The 26,031-nt window shown below is 41.2% G+C and overlaps 3 protein-coding genes across 3 annotated transcripts in view; 2 read left to right on the top strand and 1 right to left on the bottom strand.

The window, feature by feature from the left end:
- The first annotated feature begins 307 nt into the window (after positions 1 to 307).
- pcgf6 (polycomb group ring finger 6) lies at positions 308 to 9,315 on the top strand. Its single transcript, XM_086258329.1, has 10 exons — positions 308 to 805; positions 1,063 to 1,162; positions 1,422 to 1,518; positions 4,161 to 4,216; positions 4,311 to 4,370; positions 4,943 to 5,060; positions 5,787 to 5,814; positions 6,232 to 6,330; positions 8,292 to 8,378; positions 8,497 to 9,315. The coding sequence occupies exons 1-10, from the start codon at positions 731 to 733 to the stop codon at positions 8,545 to 8,547; spliced, it is 771 nt and encodes a 256-aa protein (XP_086114455.1). The 5' UTR covers positions 308 to 730; the 3' UTR covers positions 8,548 to 9,315.
- Positions 9,316 to 10,678: 1,363 nt separating this feature from the next.
- LOC147315483 (alpha-internexin-like) lies at positions 10,679 to 15,761 on the bottom strand. The gene is made up of 5 exons (XM_086258328.1): positions 15,427 to 15,761; positions 14,331 to 14,561; positions 13,499 to 14,026; positions 11,622 to 11,746; positions 10,679 to 11,222 (listed from the first exon to the last, which is right to left on the bottom strand). The coding sequence occupies exons 1-5, from the start codon at positions 15,718 to 15,720 to the stop codon at positions 11,048 to 11,050; spliced, it is 1,353 nt and encodes a 450-aa protein (XP_086114454.1). The 5' UTR covers positions 15,721 to 15,761; the 3' UTR covers positions 10,679 to 11,047.
- A 7,546-nt stretch (positions 15,762 to 23,307) lies between these two features.
- The window catches only part of sertad2b (SERTA domain containing 2b), a 44,467-nt gene continuing 41,743 nt past the window's right edge, over positions 23,308 to 26,031 (top strand). Inside the window, exon 1 of the mRNA XM_086258327.1 lies at positions 23,308 to 23,491. The gene's annotated coding sequence lies outside the window, so the exon portion shown is untranslated. The remainder of the gene's footprint in view (positions 23,492 to 26,031) is intronic.

Genomic DNA, 26,031 nt, shown 5'->3' with positions numbered 1-26,031 from the left:
GCCATAAGTATCTCATACAGCGCAGCCAACCCTTCGGTACAACACTTTCAGAGTCATTCACGGGCACATGTCAACCTGCCTAACGAGTCAGAGTCTGTGAAGGTTCAATTGCTTTCTAACAATAGCAGCTACTTAAACACATAAAGACAGGCATACAATTGTTTGTTGAAAGTTTCTTTAAAGAACACTTGGGAGCCACTATATATTCAATACAGTATATTAATTATATATTAATGATAAAGAAAATAGTAGGTTTTATGTATAATTTATGCTCAAGTCTAGGGTCAGATGACATTTATTTTGAAGTACCCAGACCGGAGGTTGTAATGTAGTCGCCATTCGCCGAACACGAGCGAGGGAAATTGAGTTGTTTATATGAGCATGAAGAAAGCAACAAAGTGCATTAAGTTAGGACGTGATATCGTTTTATGTTAAATGTAACTTTTAGGCATTAGTACGTCTGAAGGATGTTTTTTACTTAGTCATTTTCAGTAACGTTAGCTGCTAGACGGTTGCCGCTTTCACGTGCGTTTTTTTTTCTGGTGTTGCATGTAATAAGCCAGCTAACGTTAGCCGCCTAGCCGAGCGTGGCTAACTTAAAAACAAGTTTAGCCAGCCTTAAAGAAAACGTCGCTCGTTAGTGCAAAGTTGAAATTTAGCCAGAGGAAGCTGTTTAAGTTTCCATTTTGGCCGTAACTAAAAGAGACGAGTGAAGGGTTTTGAAGCGGGAATGTCATCGCCTCCGTTAGGTCGCACGAGTCATGAAGGGTCAGCGAACGCATCAGACAGCGACTCCGAGGACGAGGTGCGTTTACAGGTGTTTTCCCTCACCTGTTTTTTTTCCTGCTGTTTATTCATAATGGAGGCGGCTTTTCATGCTGTTCTGACAGTTATATCTACTGTTCAAGAGCTGTCCTGCCCACTGAACTTAGCAGAACAATGCACTACACGGAATGTACACGTTAATATAAATAGTAGCTGACGCAAAGTAATTATAAGGTTATAGTGATTTTTTTTTTAAATCATGTAATCATTTACGTTGGTTTGTTTATATTTCCACAGCCCACGCTCCCCCTTAATCAGTTCTATCCATACATCCGCTGTGCCCTTTGCTGTGGGTTCCTCATAGATGCCACCACCATCACAGAGTGTCTGCACACATGTGAGTTACATCTTTATCTGCTGCGTTTAATGATTTAATGTGGTGGGAATAATGGTGGTATCAGCATTTATGCAGTGCTGTGCAAAACTCTTGTAACTGCCACAAATACATGAAATATGTATATGAAGCAGTGTCTGTTTGCATAGTTTGCATTGTAAATGATTTATTTAAATGATACTTAAAAATTTTTGTGGGCATGTGAGAAATGGGTATTTGATGTCTGAAAAGTATTTTTTGTGCTTTTTCTTTCCTCCCCAAGTTTGCAAAAGCTGCATTGTGAAGCACTTCTTCTACAGCAACAAGTGTCCCACATGCAGCATTGTTGTCCATCAGACACAACCTCTTTACAACATCAGGTGAGTCTGACTATTTTGGTCATATAGGAATCATCTAAGCAACTTTCAGGTGCTTTTTTCAAAAGGGGTCAGCACAGCGAGTAGAATAGAATTAGAATTAGAATAGAATTCAACTTTATTGTCATTGCACATGCACAGGTACAGGGCAACGAAATGCAGTTTGCATCCATCCAGAAGTGCTTTAGTGATATAGATATATTACAATATATATTAGCAATAGTATAGATATGTAAGTATACTACAGAAATGGGTCTATTATGGTGTGTTATAATGTACACGGTATGAAGTATGTTGTGAATATTCTATAACTATAAGTATGTAAAGGCTGTAGTGAGTACAAGCTATGTACAGGCTATGAACAGGATATAAATATGAAAAACTATACAGAATATGAAATAAATAACTTTACAGAAATCTGAGATATACAGCTATACAGAAATGGGAACTATGCAAGTTGTAAACAGTTGTAGGGTTAAAAATTATCGAATGTACAGAATGATTATTTACACAGAGCTATACAGTAGTGCAGTTAAGATAAGTGAGGGTGTAGATAGTTTCTACAGAGGCTTATAAAGTGCTAGTGGTTGTGAGTGGTGGTTCAGTCCATGTTATTATTGTGTGTTTGAGGGTACAGTTGTCCATTGTGGGTGTGTGTATGTTCAGTCCATGAGTTTAACGTGGGTCAGATGTCAGTAGTAGAGTAGCTCTTCATGTTGTGATTTGGCAGATTTTTATGCCAGATCAGTACTATCAGTAGACAGTTTTGGTTCAGATGGTTGTACAGAGTACGGAGCAGGTGAGGAGAGAGGTACAGCAGTGAGTTCTTACAGCCTGTCATGGTTTGGTGCTGCGTTTCAGCCAATCATGTTGATTTGTCTTGTATCGTATGAGGCTGATCTGCCATGCAGTTCCATCTGTAAAGTGCTTAATATGCTGAATAACCATTATGTGCACATTTTTTTTAAAAAATGGAACGATTTCATATTTTCATAGCAGAATATGATGAAATAAGGGTGGCTCAAGACTTTGGGACAGGACTGAAATCAGGGGAGTGGAGAAGAAATGAGTGCTTTAGTCTATCCCAGTGACCCCAGCAGCCTGAGCCTAGAGACGTGTAACTAATGTCTCTTTTCCATTAGTGTCAACTTGACTCAGTTTTGGTTGTTTTCCATTAAAATTGAGTACCTCCTAAATGTGCATGGGGTTGTTATAGCAACGCGGCTAAAAGTCTTATTACGTCATTTGTACATAACACAAACACAACACAACAATGGAGGACATCGAGGTGATGGAATACCTGCTGCTCTGTCTATGACTTTTATCAGACTCTGGGAGCACAGTGTTGGCTTTTGTGTAGCCGGGTTTCAAAAATGTCTCCAAAAATGGAGTCGCTCTCATGACTTGAATGATGCCACTGGCTACCCAGTCAGTCTTTTGATGTCACATTTCAGAACATTCAAATCACGTGGAACCCTGGCTGAGTAGGCACTAAAAAGGTACCTGATACTAGGGCTGGGCCATATCATACCGTTGGCGGTAATACCTGTATAATGTTGGGCAACGAAAAAAAAAAAAAGAAATATCGCGATAGAAAATGGGTAAAACGCGCATGCGCAGTGCCTTTGTTTTCATACGCACATGGTGGAAAAAGCATGGCGGCGACAGAGAATGAGGGCGAAAGCGGATCGTTGAATGAAACGGATGAAGCAGAAGTGGTTTGTAAAAATGCTGCAACTTCACTGGTGTGGAACTGGTTTAGCTTTCGACCGTCAGATACACAACAAAGCACTATTTTTGGTAGAGCATGCTAGCGGGCCGTCGTTATTACCGTGTTTTTCTTGCAAAATACGGCACACTTAAAATCAATCCTTTGATTTTTCTGAATATCGACAGCGCCCCTTATAATCCCGTGTGCCTTATGTATGAATTCTGGTTGTGTTTACTGACCTCGAAACGATTTTATGTACACGGCGCTCGAAAATCTGTCAAATGTTTTAGTACGACTTTGCTGAGCTACGAAGCCGCAATGCTTGATGGATTGTCGGAGCATTACGGCTATCGTAGGCAGGAGCCTCGCGGAGTGATACGTACTGTGCTTCAACATAATATTACCGTATTGTGTGTGTATAACCTCTTTAAGTTTTGTGGATATTATACATGGTTATGCTGAGGATATGTCGGCCAGTTTCCACTGGAAATGCCTTTTGGTTAAACTGTCAGCAAGAAATTTGCACTGTTACATTTTTATATAACTTTAATGCACATAAAAAAACAGCTGTTTTTTTTTTTGTTTTGTTTTGTTTTTTTGCACTAATAAAGTTGTGGAGTTGTAAAGTATTTTGTCTAGTGTCAATTATATCATCAGTTATATCGTTATCGCAAATTTTCAAATGTATATCGTGATAAATATTTTTGGTCATCTCGCCCTGCTCTACCTGATACCAGGTGCTACCACCTAATGAAAAACCCTAAAACCGATTCAAGCTGAGTAGGTACTAGTGAAAAAATGCTGTAAGGGATGCTCGCCTTTTTCCAGGGACTACTTGAACACGCATTGACCTCCCCAATGGAAACTTTAGCCATGTTTAATACGAGTATGCATTGAGATATGAGATTCACAGGTCTGTCTCGTTTCCCTGCAGGCCTGACAGACAACTTCAGGATATAGTTTATAAAATGGTTCCCTTCTTGGAAGAGCGTGAGTATGCAGGCATATGAAGCATAACTGATGTGCTGCATTTTCCAGTCCACATTTTAATGTGATCTCTCTCTTTCTCCCCCCAAAAATGCAGTTGAAAGAGAACAAATGTGCAGCTTTTACAAAGAGAGAGGACTGGATGTACCAAAACCAGGTAACATGTTTCAACTGTTGAAGTGTAGTAAGGCCAATACATTGTAATATACAGTATGTAAGTACCAGCTAAAGTAATAACTGACCACATGACCTTTGACAGTTTAGTGTTTAACGAGGAGCTGCTGTGCTCTTCTTCTTTTCTCTCTTATAATTTGACAGCACTGGGTTGTCATGTTAAACACAGACACATTTCCAAGAGAAGCCCGAAGCCTCAGCGCTCCCCCCTCTCGCTCATTTTCAAGCATTTTTCTCTTCTGCTGCTGATGCCTTATGATTGAAATGCAAAATCCAAATTTGATGTATCGCTGTAATTTCTGTTGCTGTGGATGTTTGCTCTGTCAGCTCTCATATCCTGATTTGAATTCGTTAAAGGGCTACTTTAAGATAGACGGAGTGCTAAGGGTTGACATTTTTAGAGCTGTGCTATAATTGTGCAGCCTGTGTTACTCCTTAAACGTAGTAATGTCAGACTAGAAACGAGTAAAAATGCTTTTTAGATTTACAGATCAAGAACTGTAAGTGTAAAGATGGAGCACAGCAGTGCTGAGGGTTCTCCTTCCTCTCTTGCAGTGATCGTCTCCCCTCCATGTCCTGCTGTTACAAAGAGGCAGAAGAAGGACAACGTTCCTCAGTCTGTGTTTACCGTTCCTCCAGAGCTGGATGTGTCTCTGCTCCTGGAATTTGTTGGGTAAACATTTGTACTGTATGGTTGTTTGTTTTTATTTTATTATTTGTTAATCATTAGTGAGAATAACACTGTTCCCAATCAATTTACTTGTGGTCAGTCTTTCTAGCTCTTGTTTTGAGAGTTCAGTCACTGCTTTGTGGTTCCTGATTAGAGCAGTTACTGCTGTCAGCAGGATGGTGGACGATCTTTTTATGCTTTTATGAGAGACTCGTAAAAGGATGGGTGCCTTTAGTTTTTGGCTCCACATCTCAAGGCTTTCTTTAGACACTCTGTCCAAATCTTTTTTGGGGGGCAGATTTATAGATTGCTCCCTGATTGAATTGAAAAAGGCTGTACTGGTGGGAAAAAACAAAAAATAAATGAAATACTATTTTTAGAAAAATCCAAACCAATTGGAGGTGGTTTGAACTGTGCTTCAGTCATATTTGGACAGTGCTTCAGCCCTGCTGCTTAAATCTGGTGGCGGCGTCAGTTGCAGCCAGGTCAAGCAGAACGCGATTTTAATGTTTTTGTTTTATAGATAAGTTGACATCCAGATACTCAAATCTGACCTACATTAAAGATCTGATTTGAAAAACGATTGAGATGAATGAAGTTAAACATGGGTTTTTCAGGTTTATTGTGCAGTTACATAGAAATACCAGCAGGTGGTTCCACTGTCTCAAACTGACAGCTTCTTTACAGCCAAAAACTTGAACATCTCATGAATCTCTTCTTTGTTTTCAGGGCTGAAGAGGGCATCTGCAACTACAAGGTAAAGTCTTTAATATGAAGGCTTTTAGATGATTATAACACTTATGTGCCGTTGATTTCAGGACCTGTTAAAGGCTAGTTGTGTCTCATGTTTTCCTTTGTGGTTCTCATATATCTATAGGCTGCAAAGTTTAAATGGTTCAATCTTTTCCCGTGTTTTAGGACTCAATGCTGGCAGCTGCAGCGCGTTCCTCACTAACTTCAAGCCTGCTTACTGTAACATTAGTTTGGGGTTTTATGTGGGTGGGAGGGGGCATTGACATGGCTAGGCTACAAGAAACAGTGAGCAAAAAGTACCTCACTTACAGTTTCAGTGTAACGTTTAACAACAAGAAATCGGTGTCAGAGTTTGAGAGGGTGAAAATGTTGTCTTGGTTTTATAAATGTGTCTTATACAGTTTCTGTTTTTTCCGTTTAGCCGTTGGAGAGGCGGTACGTCCGTGTGTCAGGTGAGGCCACCGTTCGCCACGTGGAGCTCTTCATCAGGAGGAAGATGGAGCTGAGCCCATCTTGCCAGGTGAATCTGCCAGGCTTACAGCTCGGTGCAAGACTGCACACTTACAGACTTGGAAGCAGGACAGTAATAGAATTTAGCGCTACACTAAAGAGAACAACAAGTGTGTGGATATTATTCTAAAGTAGGAACAATCTATGAGCCCACAGGGCTGTCAAAGGGCGTGCAGACAGGAAATGCATGATCCAATAAAGAAATGTATTCTCAATCATTTTGCACACTTCAGGGCAGCATACACCTGTGGAGGATGATGCACATTGAATCGGTTTGTTTTGCATGGAAACCTGCACTCCAGGAATGTTACAGCATTAAGGCTTTTTAACGCTCTGATTTGTTCCTGCAGTTTATTTTAATGATATTTGGTTGACATAAACTCACCGGACCCTTTATTAGCTGCAGTGGGGCAAGAGATGCATTTCTGCATATCTTGATAGTAAGTAGGGATGTCGAGGGTGACTCATTTGTTATACGTTTGTTTGTTATACATGAGTATAACATGTATAATGTTATACTCATACATTGTGGATTAAACAAGAGAGAAGACCAGTCGAGTAGTTTAAAATACAGAAACTCATTGGAGAACATTGAAAACTGAGCACAGGTAAACAATGCCCAAGCAAGAGAGAGGAGTGGTGTCTGGTGGCGCTGTAGGGTCCTTGTTGTAACCCGGTAACTACCATCACACATTGTCTGTCTGAGCTCTGCTAAAAGCCGTATGATGAGAATTATTGAGTGTTTATCAGGATTGTCTGGAGGATGTTTCCCATTTCTTCTATGAGGCTTCTTCAGTTTCACTGGCTGATGAGAACTTCCCAACGGTTCATCTTGATGGGAGACAAGTGGAAAAGTTATCCAGACATCAAAATATAAGAGGAATGAGGAGTGCACGTGTACACGTCAGGGAATACAAGCTGAACATTGACGACTCAGCAGCTCAGGTCAAAACTCAGCAGGCTGCCGGCTTCTAAAGGACAACAGAGAGTCCTTAAATACAACTGTAATCTGATTAGAGTCTAGTTATTAGAACAGTGATAGCATATTTCTGTCTCAGAGTAGTGAACCTGCAGTAGGAGATGATTTGTGCTGCAAATATATAAACTTAATATCAGAATTGTCCTCATTTCCAGAAGAGAAACATTAAGTGTGATCAGAGTTTTAAGGTATTTGTGCGTTTTGTATTTCGTAACACAGGGGAGAGGATTAGCAGCTTACACTGATTTCCTGGTCTCGGTGTGACACTAAGGTTTCCTGTCTGGACAAACCTGCAGGTCACTTTTTAATGAAGGAGATGTTCCAACAATCTGAGGTTCAACCTTAGCTTTTACATCTTGTTGCGCTTTAATTTATAACTGCCAGGTGTCTACGTCCTGCTTCCAAAGTTTACACACTGAGAAATGTCAAGGCGATGTCGCTATTAGAATCATTTCTTTGAAGTATGTTTATGTCTTTGAGGGGGGGGAAAAACTCATGAATTTGATGCAAAGTTTTCTTTATTTTGCGTTTACTGAGAAGTGTCCAAATTATACTTGTGGTAAGATAACTGGTAGGATGTTTGACCTGTCTTCTGCGCAGGATTTGTGGATTTGTATTAAAATGCTTGCTTTGCTAGCACAGCTGGGACTTATATACAGGCTTTGTATTGTGCGTAGGTTTGAGGTCCCAACTTCAGCCTTCTCAAGGCTTCCTGAACTTTTTTTAGATCTAAACCACTGAAGCTGTTTTCGCCATCGTGTTTAACAGTTGGTACAGATTTCTTGAAATTAAAGACTTTACCTTTCCTCCTGATAAATATGGCCACACTCCTCCTGAAGGTCTTTTTCTTTGTCAGGATCTGTTACAAACTGCGAATCCAGAATTTTGTACCTCAGCTTGGGGGTCTGGATTGAATGCCTTGATTTTTACCCAAATGTTCTCGCTTGGAATCACTGTGATGGTCTGTAATGCTGTCTGTGTGTGTCCGGCAGGTAGATGTGGTTTGTGGAGATCACCTCCTAGATCACTACCAGTCACTCAAAGAAGTACAGAACTTTGTGGGCGAAGATGCACTACAGGTTAGAACCAGAAAAGCACGTAGTAGGACTAACCTGTAATAACATTGGAAGTTTTACAGAAGGCTGGGGGTTATCATCCTGTGAGTAATCACTTTGCTTTTGTTTGTCTTTCCTCCAGGACGGTTTGTTGGTGCTACACTTTGGCTTGGTGCTGCCCTCCCAGTCTTAAATATGAGGCGTGGATTTAGCCATGATCTGAACTGCTGAACTGACATTTTGGTCTTTGTTTCTTTTTATAAGACTCGTGTCTTCATAAAGGTCTTGGATTTTAGACTCTAATGAATTGTTGCTAGCTGATTACAAAACATATAAAATTCAAACCTGAACATAGCCACATTTGGCACCTGGCAAACTTTAATGTATTACTTCTTCATTGAGCAGACTGGAAAATGAACTGTTTTGATTGAATTTTTAACAAACAAGATGATTATCTTTAGTTCATAGTTACCACAAATCTGCTGGACACAGATGACATCCATCTGAACTACTTGGTACCCACGTGTATAATATGAATTTGACCTGATAAATGAAGATGACACATTTCTGTTCCTGCTAGGCTGTTGTTTGAAGATTTGTTTAAAACTGTTTGCTACTGTTTCTGTAGTGGAAACTGGACTGAACCACTGTGACTGGATCTGAAACTCTTAAAGCTGCTATAGCAGTATAGGCAGCATCTGTCTAGTTTACCCAACTTTTTGCAACCCAGGGATTGTCTTTAATGATTTATGTTGACTACAAAGCTGTGATTTAAAGGGCTGCAAGAAAAGGACTGCCACTACCAAAGATTTATGTATGTTAACGCTTGCTTCTTAGAGCTTGATAGTTTTTTAAGAGCTGTTGACTTCCTTCTGCTGTTAATAGAAAAAACTGATCAGCTCAAAAATACTTTGAGTACAAAAACAGTTATTTAAAGGGAGTTTGTATAAAGTCTTTGATATGGTTTGGTAAAAAAAATGTTTGTACTTGCTTTTGTCAGGTTGAATTAATAAAAGCACAACTGAGAAATATTTCCTGATTCATCCTTGGTCTCTGTTTTTAGAGATTTAGAAAGAAATGAATGGATGGACTAAAGCATTTTAAATTGTTCAGATTTTATAATTTATCGTATTAAGTAGTTTCCTATGAAAAATCCAAAAGCATTTGTCTCCTTCTGGGCTCAAATCTGTGAAATTGCTTGTCGTTAGGCAAACGTGTAAAGCGTTACACTATGGATCCACTTGTCCATAAACAGTACACCTAACCTACATGGTTCCTATGGGGGAAATGACACTAGTGTCAATGTTCCACCAGTGACGCACATGCTGCCACTACATACTGTGCAATAAAAGCCTGTAGATCAGGGACGTCAAACTCATTTTGCATTTAAAGTGGACCGTTCCAGTTCAAGTCAGTCATATATAAAGTGGCAAATCACAACTGTTGTCTCAAAGTCAAACTCTCCTCTTTGTCAGTGTAAAGAGGTTTAACTGCTCATTTAGTCTCTGAAATGTTTTAACCTCCTAAGACCCGAACTCTTCCACAGCATGCATTTTTAATTTCTATTTGATATTTGGGCTGATTGGGTCCTGATGAATGTAAAAACAAAGAAGCAGATTTTTTTTTTGCTCAATTTTTGTTTCTAACAAAAATAAGAGCCACATATGAGGATATTCGTTTAAAATTTTGCTAGAACAGTAGCAGTATAATGTCCTCGTAAGTGGATATCAGGCCCTTGTACAGCAAAATTGAGTATTTTGGTCTAAATAACCCAAAGTGTGATGTCAACATTTGTGGACGCCAGGTCCTAGGAGGTTAATATAAGAAAAGGGACAATTTTAACCTTGCATCTGTGTTTCTACATGTTTAAAAAAAAAAAAAAAACCAAAGCAGCTATAGTAAATGAAAGAAATATGCTAGCACGACTTTTTGGGTTTTCATTGTAAGAAATAAATGTGTACAATTGTAGAAAAGGTTCTGGTTGCCCAGATTACCTTGTAAAATCATTCACAAATATTTTTTCTATGGTAGGTAGTGAAAAAAACATGAACTTTCCATCATTTGATTTTCTATTAACTATTTTTCCAAAGCCATGCAGTGAGCCAGATTGGAGTCTTTTCCAAGCAAAGCCAAGCCTTATGATCACCACCCCTGCATTAGATTATAGAAAGCATGTGGCGACAGTTATTTGCTTAACACATGATTAGGAGCTTGTTGATAATTGTTAGAAACTCACGAAAGAAGTTGGAGAAGCTAGATTTATTGTTCCATTCATTAAAGTATAACATCTGTCTGCCACCTCGAGTCATCATAAGAAACCACAGTTCCAGTCATGTAATTTTATTTGCTTATCATTTTAGTGATATCCAAGTGGAACTGACAACCTTAATTTGTGGGTAAATAAACTCCATGCCTTCAAGTCTAAGCAATGTCTGTTTCCTCATTTCATACAGGTTTGAGTGCATGAAACTGCAGCAGCAAAATGAAAGATTCCCCATTAACATTTAGTACTAAGGTTAATGTTTGGAGTGTCATGTTAGCTCTCTTCGGTTGTTAATGGAGATATTTAAAACTACAACAAAAATGTCAAATACAGGATGCTGACTATGACTCAAAACACTGACTTTAGAGACTACTTCCAAAACGTCTGTTTCAGACTTAACAACTATGATGTCAGATTTCCCCGTATATCTTCAGTTGTTGGAGTTGATGTCCGCCTCGTCTTTATCCTCGCTGACGTCTTTGAAGCTTTCCTTCGCGCCTCCTTCTTTCTCCCTCCTGGAGGAGCTGGTTGAGGCTCGAGGTTGGTAGGTGTAGTTGAAGGACATCCCTGAGTTAAAGTGGGTCTCCTCCCCTTCCAGCAGTTTCCTTATAGGATCATAGGAAACAAATGTCAAGCTGCACACAAATAGAGTACATCAAGAGATAGCCAGTTTGATTTTCAGAGGAACTTCAATAAAAGGTTAACACACTGACATTTACTTTTCTGCAACTGGTATGAGGGTAAATTAAAGCCTCCCTACTGTATGGACGTGCCAATTAATTGTTAGGAACGATATTTATGTATTCGTAGTTATAGTTTCAATGAGACTGAGGGAGTACATGTAACTTGAAGAGGGTTTATTTGAACTTTAGTTTGGGAAAACCTCATCAGACAGTGCTATTCTGCGTGGTCTTTGAACTAAAGCAATACCTTTAATCAATACATATGTTATTTGCTCTTTAAGCTAAAAGACAGGGTTGCATTTTCTTGAATCCACTTAGCACCTATAAGCAGCGATCTCGATGTCCAGGGCCATCTTGACATTGAGCAGGTCTTGATACTCTCTCAGATGATGAGCCATCTCGCTCTTCAGGTTCCTCAACTCAGTATCCAATTGGCTAATAGTGTCCTGTTACAATGGAAATGAGACAATAGATGTAGAATATCAGCACTGTCAAATGAATGACACCAAAACAGAGTTGTTTTTTTTAAATCAGTAGCCGTACTTTTTCTGTTTTCTGAGTCATTTTCTGTGATATTTCTTTTTCCTGTAGTTTCCTGTAATAAAGACGCCTCTAAAGCTTATTAAGGGATTTCCTTTTTGTCTCAACAACCTTTGGACTAAGCTTTACTGCCCGTAAAAAGCCAGTGAAAGCCAGATGGCCTTCCGGTATCCGACTGAGCAGGTCAGATGTTAAGCTAATAGACATTCAGACTTAATTCACTAGAACTGCTACAGCCACAGAGGCTGATTAGACTGCCGACCACACACCAAAGGTCAACTCTGTGCCACAGCTTACACATGTTTTAAATATTCATTTCCCCAAAAAACAGAGCCAGAACTTTTTACAGATAGTCAAGTGTCCCCCTATTTTAGCCTCAATACATAATTTTGTGAATTTGTTTTTAAATTTTTTGTTGTTAGAGGAAAAAATGTTGCTAATTCTGAAGCTAAAGCTAGCAAGTAGCTTGCATAGCCTAGCACATGAAAAAAAAAAACCCAACTAGCATGGACCTTTCCAAATGTAATAAATGCTTTTATTAGCATCTCTAAAGCTCACTGAATAATATGCCTTTTTTCTGATTCATAAGGAGGCTCTCAGAGTCCCCCTGTTTCTTTATGATCTAATTTATGCTAAACTAAGCTAACAATCTCACCGCCATAGCATCGTTTTTAATAGTACAAACATGAAAGTGGTAGTTTTCTTCTTCATTGAACTATATTGTAGTGAATATTGCATCTTCTCAAATAAAGATGAGTGGTCAATTTCCAGTGGTCAGTGGTGGGTTTGGTAGTGGCAGACACAAAAATAAAACCCAAGCCCCCAAATTTCAGTTAGAGAAAGAGATAATCAGATGTGCATGTCATGTTCAGGTATGCCTGAAAAATATTTAATAAAGCGAACACCACTAAGATGCTGAGGGCTGTTAATTTGCAATAGTTACATGAAGTGTAAGGAAGTTATGGGTTTAAACAACCAAGGCTAAGCCTATCTTTAGCTAAAACTTTGAGTGTGGCTGTAAATTTTTTCCATTATGTTTACAGTTGAGTTGTTCAGATTGGGTTTTAGTTGAGATACATAAAAAATAAGAAATGGGTTCTAATTAACAGGCACACCATCAATCTGATCTAATTATTGAATGAATGTCACGGTAAACCCTGAGAGTATTTAAAAAATAGCTTTCAGAGAGTCTTTGATCACAATTATTCTGTAGGATTATCTGTATGCTGGATTCCTTCTACTAAATCCTTGACACCATGGGGACACCGGGGTGTGTGATGTTAGCCAAAAGCTTTACTCAAGCTGTGACATAATTGATGATTAACTTGACCTTGATATCTGCAGACTTTCAATCCTATTATTCTACAGGTTTATAGATAATTATGACCTCCTTCCAGGATTTCTCCCAAACGATTTAAAAAAAAAGTTGTCTCAACTTTGGCTTTTTACAGTTTCAGTTCTTACTCAGATTTGATCGAATAATCCTTCATCCAGTGAGCGTATATGAGTAGCACAGTATTTCTGCCTCTTATGGTTGCTGTTTATGTCTCACAAAAACTGCATGGAATTTGTGGTTCTAGTTCTGCTTTAACTGTAGGTTTATGCATGAATCATAACATAATGTACAAAAGACTGCTTTAAAGGTACTGTTTGCTTGCCTGCATTGCTGTGACTTCAGCATTGTGTGTATCCTCCATCTCTGAGATCTGCCTCTCCAGAGACTCGTTGGCACCCCTTAGGGTCTCTATCTCAATGGTCTTGGACTGGAGCTGCCTCCTGAACTCACTGATCTCCTCCCTGCTGGCCCTCATGGCCTCGTTGCTCCTCGTGGCCTGCTCGCTGAGGCTCGCAAACTTGCTCTTGTACCACTCCTCAGCCGACTGCAAGTTCTTGGAGGCAATGGACTCGTACTGGTTGCGGATCTCCTTCAGCGCTGAGGTGAGGTCTGGTTTGGCGAGCTCAACCTCCACAGAGACCTGCTGCGCCTCCATCATGCTGCTCAGCTCCTCAATTTCTTCCTCGTGGACTTTCTTGAGGAAGGCGATTTCGTCCATCAGGGACTCCACCCTGCGCTCCAGGTCCAGGCGGACAGCGGCGGCATCGTCCACGTCTTTTCTGAAGGACCTCAGGGTCTGTTCAGCTTCTTCCCTCGCTCTCACCTCCTCATCATACTTTGCACTTAGCTTCTAAAATGAGACAAAACAGCAGGGTTAAGAAGTGAGAAAGTGCTAGAAGTTTGATTCTAATGTGGATTCTAGCTCTGAAATAAGCTGCCCCCTTCATGCCTGAAAGAATCAAGCTAAAAACTGCAGTTCCTCTTATTTCCCCCCTTTGTAACAACTGTGCTGGAGATGATCTCTTTAATACCATCCATTTAAATGTTTGTGTCCATTTTTAAGTACAGTCTATGTTTTTGTTTGTTTTAACTCAAATTCGAACAGAGGAGAAACTTCTTCCTTTTGCCTCTTCAAACCTGCCCTTTTCTCTCACCTGCAGCTCGTCCTCCATGTTGTTCCTCTCGATCAGCACTCGGTTCTTTTCCCTGTTCAGCTCCTCCAGCTGCGAGCGCAGGTCCCTCATCTCCTGCTGGTAGAGATGAGCGACGTGGGGCCGCTCGCTCTGCTTCTGCCGCAGGGTCACCAGCTCTGTCTCCAACACTTTATTCTGCTGCTCCAGGTGTCTGACTTTATCGATGAACATGGCAAAGCGGTCATTGAGACCCTGTGCAACAGAATAAACACTTTTTTACTACCAAAAAATATTTGGCATATTCAATACATGACAGGCAGCAAACCGGAAGCTGCCTGTGGCTGTAGCTTAAGAAGTAGAGCAGATCATCTGCTGATCGGTGGTTCGATTCCTGGCTCCCCCCGTCTGCATGCCCAATATCCTTGGGCAAGATACTAACCCAAGTTACTCTCCAATGCATAGATCGGAGTGTGAATGTTAGTTAGAAATCACTTAAAAGAATAGAAGAAAGTGCTTGTGTGAATGTGGCATGTTGTATAAAGCGCTTAGTGCTCTGGGAGAGTAGAAGCGCTATATAAGAATCAGTCCACTTTGTTTCTGTCCTCTAACTTCAGTATGTAGCCCACTCTATAATGTTAAATAATTTTTTTGATAATAAATGAATAATTATACCTTAAACATGCACTGTAAAAAATGTCAGAAGCTTTTTTGTTGACTGTCACATCTATTTTGTTAATAACACATTTAAACAACAGAAGCTGACCCAAAGTCCTTTAGAAACAGGCGCATTTATCTATTTATTTATTTATTTATTTACTGGCCAACAAAGTTGGCTCTCGTGTTAGCAGTTGTTGTATCCATGTCCAGAATGTGTCTGCTGCCCTTCAGAATTAATCTGTCACTTTCCTTTGGGCTCTATTTTGGTCTTCATCTAACTCGGAGGGAAGTATCTGCTTCTTTGTCATTAAGTCTTGCAACCTTGTCTGAACTACGCAGGTAAGTAAACAGTAAGGTGTAACGGTCCACGGTGAGCTCGTCGTCAGGGGTGGCCCCTTTACACTGCTGCGCATTCTTTCCTGCAACTCCTCTTCGTTTCTCGGGCTGTGATCACACCTACCTGCAGCTGCTCCTTCTCGTTGGTTTTGATCACTTTGAACTCATTGCTGACCACGGAGGTCTGGGACAAGTCTAGGGAGGCGGTAGGCACCGTAGAGAAAGAGGTGGAGGTCCGTCCTCCCCGTCTGTACAGGGTCACAGAGGACGCGCTGTTGCGCGACGCTGCCATGGATCGAAGGCTCGGGGAGCCCCGCGGAGACCCACCGCTCATGCGAGAGGAAGAGACGGGGAATCTCGGAGAATCCCCGAAAATCTTCCGATAGGAGGACGACGTGTAGCGGTCTCCGTAGCTCATCTTTGCTGTGACTCAGAGATAACACCGTGACGCGTAAAGAGATTTTCAGGAGCTTATAAAACTGCGGGTGGAGCGAACCATTTACGCACAGCGGGAATGGTAATAATTGCCCAGCGGAACGAACACGCTGAACGAAGTTTAGCCATTCAAGAAAAGAAAAATCAAGCTGATAACTTTTTCCCATATTTCAACTTCGTCTGTGTTTTATTTTGTGTGCACTGAGAAAACAAAACATGAAGGAACAGATGGAATTAGCCACGAAGACTTCACCTCTCCTTATCTGTGCGTGTGTGTGTGCGCGCGCGCGCGTGTTTGTGCGTGTGTGTGTCTTGTTTGATGGATACTTGTTATTAGCGCAGATCAAGCTCTGTGGTTGAGGGGAGAAAGAAGAAAAGTTTGTAGTATGAGCCAAGCAAAAGTCGCTTAAATTCAGATGGTGTTCTGCCAAAAACGGATTGCTTGTATTTAAACTGCTATAAATAACTTGTTGGTGTATAATATGTGAAACATATGTCAAATGTATCATGAATGATATCACGTCATCTTGAGCAACAAACAACATTCCTGTAACAAGGTAGAAGCCGCAATCAGTTTTTGGCAGTGAGTTTTATGTATCCTTTATGTATGCAGTTAAAAAAAAAATTGTTGACTTTAAAAATGTCTCTTTTAAGAGTAATCTGGCCAAGAGGACAGCTGAAATTGCAACAAATGCAAAAATAGTTCTGTAAATATATAAAGTGGACAAAAGGGAGCTGATTGATTATAATTTATTTATTTATTAACCTTTATTTAACCAGGAAGATCCCATTGAGATTAAAAACCTCTTTTTCAAGGGAGACCTGGCCAAGATAGGCAGCAGCAGATGTCTCACAGTTACAGAAATTATAACGTAAGTACAATAACACAGTCACAAAGATACTTGAAAAACAGGTAATTTTTTAATTTTATATATACCCCTTTGTAATACCTGTTCACCAAAGTCTGTTTAGCAACATACGTAACGATATTACACATAAAAAACACACGGAAACATTGGAAATCAGTTTTTGGCACAACAACGGCTCACGGTCAAAATCACTGGAGTTCTTCCAGACCCAAAAAGTGCTCCATGTTTCCTGGTTTCCATTTTTGACTTGTATGTATGTTTTTAGATGTTTCTTTTCACTGTGCAGGGCTGTAACACCCACCTAATTGTGCATGTTGGACCCCAGCCAAACCTAAAACCGTGTTTAAACTTCCTCACTCTCGTTGTGACTCTCAGTCGCAAACTTTACAGATTTCAAGTCACAAATATTGTGCATGGTCGCATTTTTAAAGGCTCAACAACAAAAAAGAAGAAGAATAAAAATATGCCAAACTGGCATCCTCACCCTAACAGCTCCTCCTCTCTGCCACTTTGAACACTGCTTCCGCGGTTCGTGTCTCCGTGTCCGTTGTTAAAGCTTTCCAAGAACCCGACAGAGCTGGTCAGATGTTAAAGCTATTAACAACTGAACTAAATGAAACATTAAATAATATGTTTAAAGTTATAACTTTCACATTTAATGAAAGTTTGATATTATATGGAAGAAGACGCCAGAAGTCCAAAGTAACGCGATATTTAAAATCCCCATGTATCAGTCCTATATTCACATATGTTGTTAATACAACAATGCCAGTACGAAAAATAGCTTTTAATAGCTCTGTATAACATTATAATCACTTTAGATCAATCTATTCACCTTGAAGGAGAGGTTAGAGGTCAAATGTAACATTTTTTTTTTAATTTATATCTTTGTACTTTCTATGCCATTCTAGGTTCAAACTTTTAGGGGGACTGCATGCAGTGCCTTGTAATTAATATTAATGGAATATGCTGTTTGCAAATGTAATCAACTATTTTCACATTTGTAAGCCTCAATTCAGTTGGATAAACATCACAATGTTAATCTAATTAGTTGGATGACCAATTATAGTGTTTAAGAATAATCAGAGATTTCAATCTAATCCACCTCTTGTAGGGTGGAGCTTTTCCTTATCAAACCAGAGGCAAAGGCTCAGTCATTAAAGAAGTTAAAGAACTATTTGTGGCAAAGAAGACAAAATGAGAAACATTATTTCAGACTGCTAATCACATAGAGGCAGTCCACCAAATCATCAAGCACTTAAAGTAGCATCATTCTGTACAGACAATGGAAAATCACCCTGCTGCTCACAGACCTGTAAGCCAAGCTAACTGGTAATATTAAATATTAACTGGTAATATTATGTTTCATATTAAAGTTTTTGAATTCATACAAACCCTCCCTTTATTATGCAGACTCAGCATAAAGCATCATGTACCCCAATTTCACGAGTGGAGAACAGATTTGTACTCCGTCACATGAACGTAGTGGCACCATCGTGTTCAGCCACGTTTAGAGTGACAGAGTACGAATCCTGTAAAATGCCACCATTCAATATACTCTGTATAGAATTTGCACTGGCATTTTGTAAGTGTGCTTCTGAAGAAGATGCAAAGTATCCATGAAAATAGTAATAATGAGTATCTGTGAAAAGTAACTTTTGTTTTTCCAGCAAACTTCATTATCTGTTCTCTCCCCCCTCCCCTCCCCTCTCTCTCCTCATTACTCAACTAGAAACTACAAAAAGACAAAAATATCATCTCATAAAAATTACTATAGTATCAAGTTGGGGGTCCATGACTGATTACAGTACAGCACACGGCTTAATTATGTAAAATCATCATAAATGAATGTGAGAATTTTCATAATTTTTGGTGATTTTGACTAGATCTCCACTCTTTCATATCCCTCTGTCCTCCTCTCTCAGACTTTATGCCATCATCCAAAAGTTAAATAACAGTGAATAAAAGTCATAAACTGATCCTTATCAATCTATAACAACATTCAAACTGAATACAGTTTGAATATTTGGACATAGACAGGTCATTTTGACTTCCTGGATGTGGAACTGCTAAACAAACACTGACGCCCAATTCGACCAGAATAGGAACAAAAAATTTTAACAAACTAAAATAATAAAGTTCATCAGCTCCTTGGCTGGCAACTCAAGATATATCAGCAAACTAGTGGATCAGAAGGTCAACGCTAATAATCTCTAGTGATATAGGCAACATTAGCAAATGATTTTCACGCGATTTAGAGAACAAATAAAAATAAGCAGACACTTTATTAGCCACAAAAACAGTTGCCTCAATGCGCTTTATGTTGTAAGGTAAAGATCCTACAGTAATACAGAGAACAACCCAACAATACGACCCCCCCTGTAAACAAGCGCTTGGGTGACAGTGGGAAGGAAAAACTCCCTTTTAGCAGAAAGAAACCGCCAGCAGGTTTGGCTGAGCCATCTGCCTTGGCCGGTTGGGATGAGGGGAGGAAGACAAGACAAAGACATGCTGTGGAAAAGAGCCATAAATTAAAAATAACCAATAAATGAATGGAGAGTGGTGTATAAACACAGTGAGTGTAAACGGTGATGATGATTTAATGACGCCTTTTCCTATCAAGTGAGGAAGAAAGTTTCCACACAGCTTCTGCCCTGACTCTGTTCTCAGTCTGTGGACAGTTAGTTAAGTGGATGGCTGTATCTGCGCGTGTCTTTGCAGCAGCGTTTCCTGGTCTTGTTTATTTTCAGCCAAATGAAAATCAAAGCATGACGTTTCCACATTCTCGGGGCGCATTTTACGCACGTGGCGCAGCAGCCGCAACTTCATTCAGAAGGATATATTTAGATCTCCTAACACGAGATTAATCCCACAGTGTTCACGTGCAGTGATTTGTTACTCACGGACAGCTTTTACGCGCAGATCTGAAGTCTAAAACAACATCTGGAACACAGCCGCGTCTCCATGACGAGTCCAGCTCTGTCACCGCTGTGGGCACGTTTATTTTCAGCTGAATCCAAAGAGCATTTCCTTCGGACGATCAAACATCCTTCTGTCTGAGTTTAAAGGTCTGCCGCTTCAGATCAGAGCGTCTCAGAGGCAAAAAGGCGCACAATGAGGGCTTGATGTGATGAACGCCTGTTACATCATTAAGGATAACAACGCGATATGACAACAGCGATGAAAACAAATATTACTGGACCATAAATGGATCGATACACTAACTCTAGCCGTTGCTGCTCCATTGTGGTGGTTCAGCTCTTACATCTTTTCATTCGTCGCCTGTAGCTCACCGAACCGGCGTGTGTCTGCAAACACATGAACATCAGTGCCGTAAAAGAGACTTCCTCTAAATGAATTCACATGCAAACTGAAGCTATGTCACATTAATACAATCAGTGTGACTGAACGCCAACATTTCCCAGGAGTATTTGCGGTTGTGCACGCCCCCACCGCCTGAGGGCGCAGCAGGACACGAATCAGAAAGCGGTAACCCAAAAAAGTCCAAACAAATATTTATCGTGGATCTCCACGTAAACGCCAAATTTTAATCGTCTGGATAAATCCTGCTACATATCAGCTTACCTAAACTAACTCTTTCATCCGTCTCACTTCCAGCACATCACATCAACACAGTTTCTTGTTGTGAGTTTCTCACAAGTTTTCTTATTTTCGTGCACGGAGACTGCAACCAGTGCGCAAATGCTCAGCTGATGTCCTTTAATGTGTCATAGCTTACTGACAACACAGGGAGGGCTGATGTGGTTAATGTCAGGGCCTTTTTTGAGTTATGTTGCTGCCAACAAAATCAAGGTGGGCTATTCCTCATTAAATTGTAAAATGTCTCAGTTATTATGCATTTCATGGGGAACTTGGTGTCTGCTTGTAAATGTTTTTATTTTTGTAATCCTTACGAAGATCCTATCTCTAAGGATGTTTTTACTTTGTCCACTCAATGGAAATTCCAGCATAGGTGGATTTTTGTCAACCATAACGATTCTTATTAGTTTCAGAAGCTCTCCCTAAAGAGTTTGGGGCTTTTTCACGTGTTTGTCTCCTGGGTACTGCTGCATTAAACACTCCAAAGGCACATTTGAGGACTTTCAGAGGGCTTTTTTTAATGTCACACACATACACACACTGACAACGTGAAAACAATAACAGCTACACTGTTGTGGTTGATGATTACTTATACTGGTCTGGGGCAATAAAAACAAAAAGAAATTTATAATGCAGTTCCTTCACATTTCCAGTAGATGTCACAGAAATCCAGAGTTATTTTCCACACATCTCACACTTTAGAAGTTCAACGCTAATACTGTCCAATTGTGTGTGTGTGTGTGTGTGTGTGTGTGTGTTTTCATTCAGACAAATCTAAAAATGAAGCGCTGACTTGAATTTGAGAGTTCAAAATGATCGTGTATTACTTGAACTGCATCCCACTGCTATTTCTGTTTCTTGTCAGTTTTATAGGAAGTGAAATAGGTGAAGTCAGAAACTCGTTGGAGCACCAGTTACTGAGTGGCAAAGCTTTTTTTTTTTTTAACCATTTTTCAGCTCACTAACAGTCAGATAACTATGGTTGCTGGTCAGACCACAGTTTAGATCCGTCCATTTTCTTCCACTTATCCTTACTAGGGTCGTGGGGGTGCTGGAGCCTGTCCCAGCTACCATAGGACTAGGCAGGGTACACCCTGGTCAGGTCACCAGTCTATCGAAGGGCTAAAACCATTTGCACTCATGGGTAATTTAGAATCTCTAGTTAACCTAAGCAGCCTAACCTAACACAAGGAACCAGCCAGATGGTGGAATCAAACTGAGGACCTTCTTGCTGTGAGGCAACAGTGCTAATCGCTGTGCCACTGTGTGGCCCAGTTAGCTTACAGTTCAGTTTTTATTCCACAGACATATTTGTAAAACTGCCTCCAGCTTCATTGCTGTCTACAAATCATCACTCTACAGTGGGAAAGTGAAACTAAACGCTGCTCCAGAAACTACCTGCTATGGTCGGCCACTCATACTTGTCCTCAGAGCCTTACTAAGCAGTGCTGAGAGCGCTAACACAGGGGCGTTAATGATGAAGAAGTCCTTGTAGAAAAATATATTAGTGTAGCTTCAGAAGATCCTTGACAGCTCCCAAACTGCTGCAGACCAGCAAAAACATTCGGCACACAACCAAAGTGCACCATGCAGAACAACTCCCAGGACTAAATGCTTCTCCCTAAGACCTCTGCAGGGTTACGACAAAGACTGTCAGGTAAAAGTCCCCGATTGTTATGCGGAAGAAGCCCAGAAACAGGCAAGCATCAGAAGAACTGAGCCGCTACAAACTCTATGACATCAGACAGAAATATCAGGTAGATACAAAAGAGATGGACATGGGAAGAAAAAGAGAATTACAACAATCTTATGGGGTAAAACTCCAGTTTTGGAAGATTAACCTCTCAGTGATGCTGCCAGCACACAGTAGGATATTATCTCCCAGCCAAAGCCAGCTGCATGAGGCCCCGTAAGGGATCCAGCAGGGTGGAGTGCAATCAGGCATGTCCACGGATATCTTTCAACACTCTAGGAGAAGCAGCTCAGTAACGACAGCAAAAATGAAGTCCATTCTCCAAAGTAGCTCCTGCGTGAAAGAGCTATTTCATATAAGAAATAGAGGTGACAGTGGTTTTATACCTCGACCATCAGATGGCCGTGATATGTCTTCCTACCTATGACACACAAAGTATCATCTCTAGTCTGCAGGACGCCTGCACCTTCCCCAACCTGTAGCCAGGCAGAATGAAGACTGACCACGACCCGTCAACTGTGAAAGCCCCATTTAAATGCTCAAATCCAACTATATTCTGAGGGTTTGGTTCTTAGCTTACAGTCTTCTCTACACACTGACACTTTTCTTTTAGAGGGTTTCCACCAAGAGCTGCATAAATGGACAGGAGCTACCTGCTCAGGTCAGAATTTAGGAATAAAAAATGAAAAAGGTGCTCCACAGGGCACGTTAAGCATTAAGTTTCATCTGGACCAACAAGATCTGTTTCCCCCCCCAAACTGGGAGGATACATGTCATCCATAGATTTCACAGACTGTGGCCAATGCAAGTCAGTCTTTGGTCTGAATTCACTGACTCAGAAATCATCCTTCATGTTTCTTTATATTTATGTGAATGTGTCCCCTGCGCTCCCACCCACCTGCCTTTAATGGTCAATGGGAACGATTTCCGTGGACGGAGCGGGAGCTTGGAGTGAGGGTGGGTGTGTGTACGGGGCTGGCGTCCCTTTAAACTGCACACTGAGTTACTGTTGAGGGCTGCGTGACTCCTCGCCGCCGTACCCGCTTCCGCACAGGCGCGATTGGCCGCCACCGCTGTGTGGGCGGGACACGAAACAGTGACTCAGCTCTGAGTCACTGCACGACATGTCTGTCACAGAGCGAAGTGTGACGCGTTCATGGACTTCAGGAACAAACGACTGATAAACAGACTCAAAGTCAGACTGAAACATGGCGAATTTTACAAAACACATCTCCGTGTTATGAACCACATGTATAATATGTTTAATAGGCTTTCGTAGGCAACTGAACCTCCACACTGAGTGATTTCTTTTCGTTCAGGAGCAGAATTCAAAGAATATTATTTGTCCCATGACACTTGAATGCAGCACGAGGCTGGCTGATATTACAAGACTTCGCATTGGCGGCGGTCTGTGTGACATTGGAGACGTTGGACTGAGCCCGTACGTAGTCCACCAGATTTTAGGTAGAACAGAAATTAGACATCCCGGCATTGGCCGTGTGACCTTTCTCCCATCACAGAAGCTTCAGAGTCCATTTTTTCAAATCCATTTTTCTACTTCAGCACCGTGCTGGACGGATCTGCCATACAGGGTGAGTGTCTGAAACTGCATCATGAACTCTTGTACAGACACTCGCTGTCTGGGGCTCCTCTTGGTTGTGATGTGATGTATTTTTGTGTTTATGTTTCCATCTCTATGAGTCTTCTTATCTTTAACACCTTAAACATCTCCACAAGTAGCTTTCAGCATTGTAAGAAAAAAAACAATAACCCATCATAAACTGGTTCAAAGAAGGAGCAAGTACGTTGCCTGTGTACATCAGCAGAGGCTGTCAGAAGTGGAAAAGCGCAGCGTGGAATTCCCGTTACGCACGATCATAACGCGCGTAGACAGTTCAGCGCCAAACTTCACTGGAAAAATAGCGATTTATGGAGCGAACATGCTGCTGAACGATAATGCATAACAGGTCAAGCGCGCAGATGTGTTTTACGTGTGAAATGACGATGCTCTTGAAATCGGCCTATGTTTGACAAATGAAACATCGCTCATTGTAATTTTTGCGTGTTTAAAAAGTTTAACGGGCGATCGTGGCTTAAGAGTTGGGAGTTCGCCTTGTAATCGGAAGGTTGCCGGTTCGAGCCCCGGCTTGGACAGTCTCGGTCGTTGTGTCCTTGGGCAAGACACTTCACCCGTTGCCTACTGGTGGTGGTCAGAGGGCCCGGTGGCGCCAGTGTCCGGCAGCCTCGCCTCTGTCAGTGCGCCCCAGGGTGGCTGTGGCTACAATGTAGCTGCCATCACCAGTGTGTGAATGTGTGTGTGAATGGGTGGGTGACTGGATATGTAAAGCGCTTTGGGGTCCTTAGGGACTAGTAAAGCGCTATATAAATACAGGCCATTTACCATTTACCATAATTAAAAGGCGTCACTTCGTCACTTCAAGTTCTTAATCATGAAGGGAGCACAGGAACTTTTTTTTTGGGGGGGGGGGGGGGTATAGTTTTAAAGGGCTTTCAGGGAGATCTGATTCTTCTGGAGTTGGAGGAACTCACCGCGGTGTTCTCAGTTGACGCTCACACAGAATCAGCGCTCATTTGCTGTTCTGCTACTGCCTTCATTATATAACCGAGTTGTCTTTAAGCTCTCACACACCAGCACTGACTGACTGACTGACAGGCAGATCGCGCTGCGCTGCTGCGCTGCTCCAGTGCGGCACAGTATTCCCTCGTGCCTGGACTTCATACACACATGTACTTATAATTTATGTGCCGTCGATGTCAAACCGAAGGAAGAAACGCGTGTTTAGGATCGTGTTTATTGGGTTTTTTAAATCATCATTGCTCACTAGGAGCATAGACCTTCATATCTGAGTGCAGCCCGGGCTGACCGGCCTGAATGAACACTCCTGCCGTCAAATGGCCAATGCGGGGCTGGCTGGTGGAACTTTGGCAAAGGGATTACACAAGCATCCAGGCCTCTAACTCAGCAGCTAATCCAGATTAAGGTGCTGTGGTTCTTCAGTGTTCCCAGCCTGGGTCTCAGACACTGTGGCCCGTCTGGCAGGCAAAATCAGCAAACCGTCCAGCATGAGCTGTCGCTTTCCCTACTTTCAAGACTCTGCTGTACTTACAATCCTGCAGTACACTAAAAAGCAGAAATACCTGATCTAGTATAATCATGAACCTGACCGTCACAGTAAAGATAACACCATGTTGCTAAAAGCTACCTTGATGATCAAATCTGGAGTCGCTTTGGGCCAAAAACGTTTCAGTAGCCACACTGAACAGATGCAAAGCCCTTCCAGAAGCAAGTCTCACCACTGAGCGGCTACCTTGAAAGTCCTCTGGACACTTATCTGTTCAGGTGTTTTAAGTCATTATGGAAATGAACTTTGCCTCTTTATATCCAGCAAGCCACTCAGGGATGGGGTCAGGGTTCCCTTTAAGCCACATGCTACATAAAAAATGATATGCATTTCTACTGGGGTAAAGTTCCATTTAAAGAGGAAGGTGTGAACCTACCTCTAACCCTAAACAGGTCAGCGGTGACTCTGTGGATGTTAAGAAACTAAAAGATGTTCCTGCTGTCCAAGCAGGCAAACAATTCTTTCTTGGGGTTGTATGGTATCCAAACACAAATTCTACCCCTTACTTGCAACACAACATGGGTAACTAATGACCTGGTATATGTTAACAGGTTAGATCAGAAAAGGATATAATCACTAGTCAGATCTGGTCAACTGTAATTCTTCCATACACTTCAAACTTAGGATTCTTTGACTGTCCTCATGTCAAGAGTAGAAGAGTAGACAGGAAGAGGCAGAGACCTGGGAAAACGAGCAGCAAAGGGCCACAGGTCGGAGTCAGACTCAGGCTGCTACGTTTAGCCTTGCAGCATCACCTGCTCACCCTGTGAGCTAAACTGGCTCCCAGCTGCAGAAATCTTGACCTACAAATGTGTCATAATCTCCAGTGGTGAAAGTTGCATTCTTGGCCTCATAGAAGTGAACATAAGAAGTCTGCAAACCTCAGGGTACAAATCTGTGTAAGACAGAGGACAGGTGTTGTACTTGTTTCTGAGGCTCAAACCGCTAAGTACTGGTTAGTGGTTCTGTTTTTCCTGACCTTCTGCTTT

This window comes from Aulonocara sp. 'chitande type north' Nkhata Bay, linkage group LG13 (genome assembly GCF_057382095.1).
Source record: "Aulonocara sp. 'chitande type north' Nkhata Bay isolate Kocher_YH1m ecotype deep benthic linkage group LG13, A_spYH_male_GT1.1, whole genome shotgun sequence".
In the NCBI taxonomy this organism is placed as follows: domain Eukaryota; kingdom Metazoa; phylum Chordata; class Actinopteri; order Cichliformes; family Cichlidae; genus Aulonocara; species Aulonocara sp. 'chitande type north' Nkhata Bay.
Note: the sequence above shows the minus strand (reverse complement) of the source record. Positions and strands in the feature narration are given on the sequence as shown.

Excerpts from the sequence above, each read along its gene's own strand:
- LOC147315483 (XM_086258328.1), bottom strand. The coding sequence starts at position 15,720 with ATGAGCTACGGAGACCGCTACACGTCGTCCTCCTATCGGAAGATTTTC. Across the intron at positions 14,562-15,426 it reads ACGAGAAGGAGCAGCTGCAG|GGTCTCAATGACCGCTTTGC; the intron begins GTAGGTGTGATC and ends TCTGTTGCACAG. Across the intron at positions 11,223-11,621 it reads ATCGAGATCGCTGCTTATAG|GAAACTGCTGGAAGGGGAGG; the intron begins GTGCTAAGTGGA and ends TGATCCTATAAG.
- pcgf6 (XM_086258329.1), top strand. The coding sequence starts at position 731 with ATGTCATCGCCTCCGTTAGGTCGCACGAGTCATGAAGGGTCAGCGAAC. Across the intron at positions 1,519-4,160 it reads CAACCTCTTTACAACATCAG|GCCTGACAGACAACTTCAGG; the intron begins GTGAGTCTGACT and ends GTTTCCCTGCAG. Across the intron at positions 4,371-4,942 it reads ACTGGATGTACCAAAACCAG|TGATCGTCTCCCCTCCATGT; the intron begins GTAACATGTTTC and ends CCTCTCTTGCAG.